Raw genomic sequence first — 6,810 nt, 5'->3', positions numbered from 1 at the left:
CTGCCCATATTTATCAAGCAGCAATAGTTTATAAAGCAAGGCCAGGTTGTTGTTGCCTTGTAAAGGATTGCCGGACAGCCCACACCTCGCAGGCGGTCACATATTGCCCAATGTCTAAGGATCAGGTGGTTTCCAGCTCCTTACCCTCAAATTTACAAATATTGTGAGTGCAGTCAGCAATGTGATCTTTGCCGACTGCACTGTCCCCTGCAGAGTCCTCCGTCTGGGGGCTTGACTGAGAGCCGGGGCTGCTCTTTTCTCTTCACTGCAATAATCTCCTTCCTGCTACAGCGGAAAGTGTTGGAATTCGCTCCTTGCTGGATGGTGACTTCTTCTGATGCTTTCTGGAGGAGGGTCTGTTGTCCGGGAAAGGGGAACAGAGAGAGAAGAGGCAGGGGATAACCATGGGGGTAACACCGTAACTGCCACAGCCAATAAGACAGCATCACAAGCACCTTGGCTGCCTCCACCTGCTCCGGAGACCCGGTTACAGTGATGCGCCTGGTCACTGCCGCTGTATCGCTGGTCACCGGTTTCTCTTCACACTGGATCTTGGCTCCAGAGGTTTTACTGATCTTCTGAATCCGATCTCCACCTTGTCCTGTAGAGGAAATAACCTAATTATGTATGCTGGCAGGAAGCAAGAAGGACCTCCTATGTGCGGCGGCCATACTTCTCTTCCCTCCAGAGAGACTTTGAAAATGAGGTAGGCATTTGTGAGGGAACGGCATAGAAGGTACTTATCTAACGTAATTTACAAGAAAAAAGGGTACTTGTGTATTATCCGGGCACTCATCGCATACCACTAATTAAGGCAGGGGTGTCCAAACTTTTTGCAATGAGGGCCAGATTTGGTGAAGTGTAAATGTGTGTGGGCCAACCATTCAGCCTGAGATTCTTTGAATCATTAATCACATCAGAATGGGCCCCCATTCACTCTATGTCCCCCAGCCTGCCCCCATTCACTGTATGTTCCCCACTCTGCACCCATTCACTCTGTCCCCCAGCCTGTCCCCCCTTCTCTTAATGTCCATCAGTGCCTCCATTCATTGTATGTCCCCAAGCCTGACCCTCCTTCACTGTATGACTCCCATTCACTGTATGACCCCCATTCACTGTATGACCCCCCATTCACTATGTAACCCACTCTGCCCCCATTCACTGTATGTCCTCCAGCCTGCCCCTGCTCCCCCTTTTCTGAATGGCCATCACTGCCTCCATTCACTGTATGTCCCCCAGCCTGACCCTCCTTCACTGTATGTCCCCCACTCTGCCCCCTCCCTTCTCTGTATGTTTCCCAGACCCTTGTGTGAGCCAGAGGAAAGAGAGGCAAAGCAGGCACTGCAAGTACAGGAGATGCTTGGGCTCCCGCTGCTGCCCTCCTCCACTCTGCATGTTACGGGAGCAAGTTTCCCCCTTGCTGCCCCCTCCCCAAATACTGCTGTCACTGTGATTGCGGAGGAGGGTGAAATACGATTGCAGCAGCAGGGGTAGGACGCCAAACACATCTGACACTGGCGGCCGGCACCTCCTCACTGCAGCAGGCAGCAAGGTAAAAGCACGCTCGCCGGGGCCCCACCTTAGCGTCCTGTGCTGTGCTTCCCCATCTGATGCTCTTCCCGCTGGAGGCTGCGGGCCGCTTGAAATGAGAGCCTGACTTTGGACATGCCTGAATTAAGGTATGCAAAGGCATGCGATGGGACCCAATTGAGGGTTTCCAGGACCGACTATACAATTTTAATATCGCGTTGCATCGCATGCCATTATAATTGTACAGGCACCCTGATGCCTGATTCCTATGTTAAATGCACCCACAGACCCGATTGTACACCCACCCTGATGGGTGATGACTATGTGAAATGCCCCCCCATTGTTAACGCCACCCCAGTACCAACACAGCGAACCCGTGAGGGGCGGTACACGTCCTCCGACCTTTTCATACCCCCACTATCCACGTCGGTGTGGAGTTGATTCTATATAGTGTGGCGAGCGGACGCGGAATAAATGGTAAGTAATCCGCGTCTGCTCGCCACGCTTCGGGCTCGGTGGCTCGCTGCACTCGCCACACTATCTAAATTCAACTCCACGCCGACGTGGATTGTGGGGGTATGAAAAGGTCGGAGAACGCGTACTGCCGCCCCTCGCGGGCTCGCTGCGCTCGCCACGCTTCGGGTTGGCGTTGATACTGGGGTGACATTAACAATGGGGGGGTTAATTTCACATAGTCATTACCCATCAGGGTGCCTGTACAATTGAAAATCGGGTCTCATCGCATGCAATGCGACAATTTTTGATTGTACAATGCCCTACGATGGAAATCTTGGGCGCCCAGATAATACACAAGTGCCGAAAAAAGTTGACTATGGAATTTGTTCTTTTTAAATATTGGGAGAAAACTCACCCTTCCAGTATCCTGTATCCCTCAAAATTGCCCCCACACCCAGTACCCTGTGTGCGATGCCCATGCTGCTGCCTACCTATAATGTGACCCATGGACCTGGTTGGCAGGTAGAGCTCCACCTGGAGGATGGTGTGGTTTTGTAAGGCCCCATACAGCAGCTGCTGGGCCTGGTGTACATGTGCGGGGCTGCCTTCACGCTGGGTGCTGTGCTCACCTCGATATGCCCTTCTGTCTGTGATCCGAGCTGTGGGAAGGCTTCCCGCCTCATAGCAGGCTTTACTAGGAAGTCCCAGACTTATTGGCTGCCAAGCTGGACAAACAGGTGGCGCTGAAACAGAGCCGCCCAGATACAGCCCACTGTGATTGCAACCAATAAGAGAACAAGGCAAATTCTTCCACATTAGCTATAGGACACAGGAGGGGGAGGCACGGAACCTGCAACCGCTACAGGTTCACTTACTACTATTGCAAGGAATTAAAGATCCTCACCAGCTTCCTGACTGCCTCATCTTGTTCCATGATCAGCTTCACAGCGTGCTGGGGGATCCTCACTCGTAGCTCACAGCTGTCCTGTCCCGGGGCACTCGGCTCTGCATGGTAAGAGACACGCGTGTTTCATCATAGTCATATTTACATACAGCTTTGTGCATCGCTTAAAGCCAAGGCCGTCCCGATCAGAGTACCTCTGCACAGCAGGCAGCCATGGCGATACTGCTGGCACCTTCCTTGAGCCAATCGTGGATCAAGAGTAGCCACAGCGGTGGCTTCTGATTGGCTGCCGGCATCCCGGTTAATGCTCTTGAGCAGCCAAGGTGTACATGCCAAAGCAGTCAGATCCAGTTGTCCCCTTGGGATTGATACACATTGATAAGTGCGTACCCAGCATAAGATCCCCAGTGGTAGTCATATCCAGGCTTGAGCACAGGTGAACTAATTAGCACCTTATATTGATGTAACCACCTGTGCTGCAGCTGGATATCACACATACCCGAGGTTCCAGCTTGGCAACACCTGAAAATCATATCCCTCCTACTGTATAATCCTATATAATTATATAGGGTCATAAATTAATGATATAATAACACCCACCCCCAGGTAATTTATTTCAAATCCAATCTTTGCACCACTTGATGCCCCACCACAATGTAGCTGCACCCACAATCTCCACAGTGAGGGGCACCAAAATCTATATTCAATTGCTTAACTGAGCAGACACCTAAATATGTAGTCTGTTACTGTATAATAAATACATCGCATGGTCTGCACCTGCAGCAACAGTGTACTCACAGCCGGTAAGGAACACAAAGTCATATGGTGGAGAGAGAGTGATTAACCGCCAGTCTATAAGCTGCCATGCTACAGACATGGCAAAAACAACAGTTAGGAGCGAATTGGCTGCATACACGCCATTTTAGAATAGTATGGCCGCCATTTTGGTTCGCAGAGTTGCGCAAATAAAGTATAATACCCAAGTTCTGTGTAGCGAAGCGAACCTTAAGCGCCGCCATACTAATACACATAAATTCATATCCCACTCTGACACAAAATAAAATAAAATTAATTAGAGGTTTAGTGCACAACACTAAGTTTAACCCACATTACGCAACTGTTTTTGTACATGTTTAGTATCATTATGTTCCGTGTCCCATGCGCAGCACTCCGGTCGTAGCGAAACGTTCGCAAGTCCAAAGGTTTGATTATTACGGACAAAATCCATAAACCATGTACTTTTTCCATATGAACTGAGGAAGACAAAGGATCCAGTCGTAACCGGTTCTTGTGGTTGATTTATGACCCCTATGACGATGCCAAAGGACACCAAAGTACACTCCCCCTGCACCAATCCACTTTAAGTTCATTCCCTTTGTTCCAATCCACGAGGACCTAACATTTGAACTCTTGACCAATGGAAATCCCCTTTGACTCCCCTTTGTTTGAACACTATAAAGGTAGCAATCCCTGAGCTGGCTGGGTCACTTCGTCACTGCTTCTTTCCCTCCATCCTGACCGGGCTAAGTTCTATTTGAACCTAGCGAGTTTGACCGGACTGCGCTGCGCATTTTAGATGAGACGGTCAACGGTTGCATTCCTTTTTGTTTACTTATATTATTATGGCTTATTGTATTCTGTATCTGTTTTCTTTCCCCTAGTAGCGTTTAATGCATATTTAGTATTGTTAAACTAACTGTATCACGTGTTATACTGTGTTCCTTCTTTCTGTACCCCCCTGCTGTCCGCTAGGGACTAAATACATTATTTGGAGACTCTATCTCCTTACTTTGAGTTAATCCCTTGTCTTGACTCTTATTCGCATATAGCGACAAAGGTGTAATACGGACATTGTCCTTAAAAAGGTGTACACTGTTTTGGGTACTAATTACTGCAAAGGGATACCAAATTATAGGTATCTGTTTAGCGTGTATAATACACGCGTAAGGTTCGCTACGCTTTGTTCGCACGTAGCTAGGAGTAAAAGGTATTAGTTAACGGACACAGTATTTATCGGTATTGATACACCCTATAAACAAGAACGGGAAACTTTAATTGCTCAAGTAGGTCTATGGCTATGCAGACTGGCTGTAACAATAACAACGCAGACTCCATGTATTTATGCTGATGTCAGATGCATGCCCTGAGAACAGAAAAGACACGTCTGCATTTTTTCCAACCACTCCCCGCTAACATCCTCAAATGGTCCCTTTCTTTCATCCGTTTACGGAAGCATTCTTCTTTGTTCCTCGGAAGGCTTCCCCCCAAGCAACAGCCGGTGGGTTAGGCAGCAAGCCTCACGAATTTGCTGAGTGAGAGAAAAGTGAAGAAATTTCACGTACCTCTCCCTGCACAGCTCCAGCGCCACATCAAGTAGCAGGCAGCCTGAAGGTACCCGCTCCCAGTACAGAGGGTCATTCCCATAGGGAACATAGGGGTAGTTGTATGAAGCGGTGATAAGAGAGGAGAAGTGATAAAGTGCCCGGTACTTTATCACCGACCTAACTGTCCTGTTTTAAACCCAGCCTGTAACTTAACAGTCAGAAGCTGATTGGCCGGTGATAAAGTGCCAGGCACGTTATCACTTCTCCTCCCTTAGTACTGCTTCATACATCTACCCCATAGTCTACCACCCTCAGTGGATTGGAAGTCAGAAGAAGTAACCAGAACATCAGCTTCTTTTCAGCGTGGCGAATATAGTGGCATACAAATGGCTAGAGTGGGCACTAAAACACAAATCTGAGGTACAAAAGTTTGCCCAGCTAGCATTTAGGGCAACACTGATTAAAGAAGATGAGCTAGTGTTGCGCTCTAATACGTGGCTACCAGATGTACCCACTCTATTTGCGCCTGGTATCGGCCCAGCTTTAACATCCATAGTAGGCGAAAAGAGATCCCACTGACCGTAAAAAAGTAAGTTGGCCCCCTTTTATACATATTGGACAAAGCAGAAAGAGAAGGGGAATCTAGCGTCTCCCTAGATTTACTGGTAGCATCCAAACATGCTTTACTTAAATCATTAGCATAGCAATGCGTATTATAAGCCAGACATTTAATCATATCACTAATACCCGTAGATCCAGATGGCTCACTACCACAGGCCTAGCAGACTTCGCTCCAAAGTCGCTAGAATTCTCAAACCTAGATAACGCCAACCTTTTTGGTCCCCAATTTATAGAAAAAGGTAAAAATATGTCAAAAAGCCCGTAAATCCTGCAAATCCTTTTCTGACCTCAAAAAAGGGAACAAGCAGTTTAAAAGGCCTATTCCCCAAGGGGGCTAGACTTCGAGAGCCACAGGTCCATCCTGAGAATTTCACTGCACAAGAAGAGCCCAGACTGGAGACTTCGGTAACAGATCAAACATTAATATCCCACCTGCGTCAGCAGAGCATCATCTACCTAGACAACATATTACTGATGCACCAGGACATAGATACCATTCTAAAACACAGAAACCTAGCTATTTCCCTGCTATCCACATTGGGCTTCACTCTAAACACTCATAAGTCCATCCTCAACCCAACCAAAATTCTAACATTTCTGGGGTTCAATCTGGACACCCATTCTTTCTCCCTCGAGGTACCTCCAGAGAAATGGTTAGACGCACAAACCTACATACAGAACATTATAAACAAACGCAGGCTAACCCAATGGGATTTAGCGACAATCATCTGCAAGATGATCGCCATTTCCCCAGGCTTTCGACATGTCCCCCTTGTGCAGAGAGATGCAGGGTCTCCCCAGATCACTAATCCATGCACAATATACTTGGACAGATACAATATTCTTGTCCAGGAAAGCGAAGACAGAATTATCTCAATGGAACAGTCTTCCTATTCCTCCTCCCTCATAGATCCCCCACCATCAATTATAATAACCACAGATGTATCTCTAACAGGATGGGGAGGCTTCTCACAA

At 47.8% G+C, this 6,810-nt stretch overlaps 1 protein-coding gene across 1 annotated transcript in view; it reads right to left on the bottom strand.

The window, feature by feature from the left end:
• LOC146058427 (tudor and KH domain-containing protein-like) overlaps positions 1 to 3,909 on the bottom strand; it is an 11,290-nt gene extending 7,381 nt beyond the window's left edge. The window contains 6 exon segments of the mRNA XM_083170707.1: positions 145 to 242; positions 244 to 356; positions 456 to 601; positions 2,478 to 2,805; positions 2,891 to 2,991; positions 3,870 to 3,909. Of these exon segments, the coding sequence (XP_083026833.1) occupies positions 145 to 242; positions 244 to 356; positions 456 to 601; positions 2,478 to 2,805; positions 2,891 to 2,991; positions 3,870 to 3,909 (826 nt within the window).
• Between the last annotated feature and the right edge of the window lie 2,901 nt (positions 3,910 to 6,810).

The sequence above is a fragment of the Crinia signifera genome, chromosome 2, assembly GCF_055691185.1.
Source record: "Crinia signifera chromosome 2, ASM5569118v1, whole genome shotgun sequence".
NCBI lineage: Eukaryota > Metazoa > Chordata > Amphibia > Anura > Myobatrachidae > Crinia > Crinia signifera.
The sequence above is the reverse complement of the archived record's forward strand: the minus strand, read 5'-3'. Positions and strand labels throughout refer to the sequence as shown.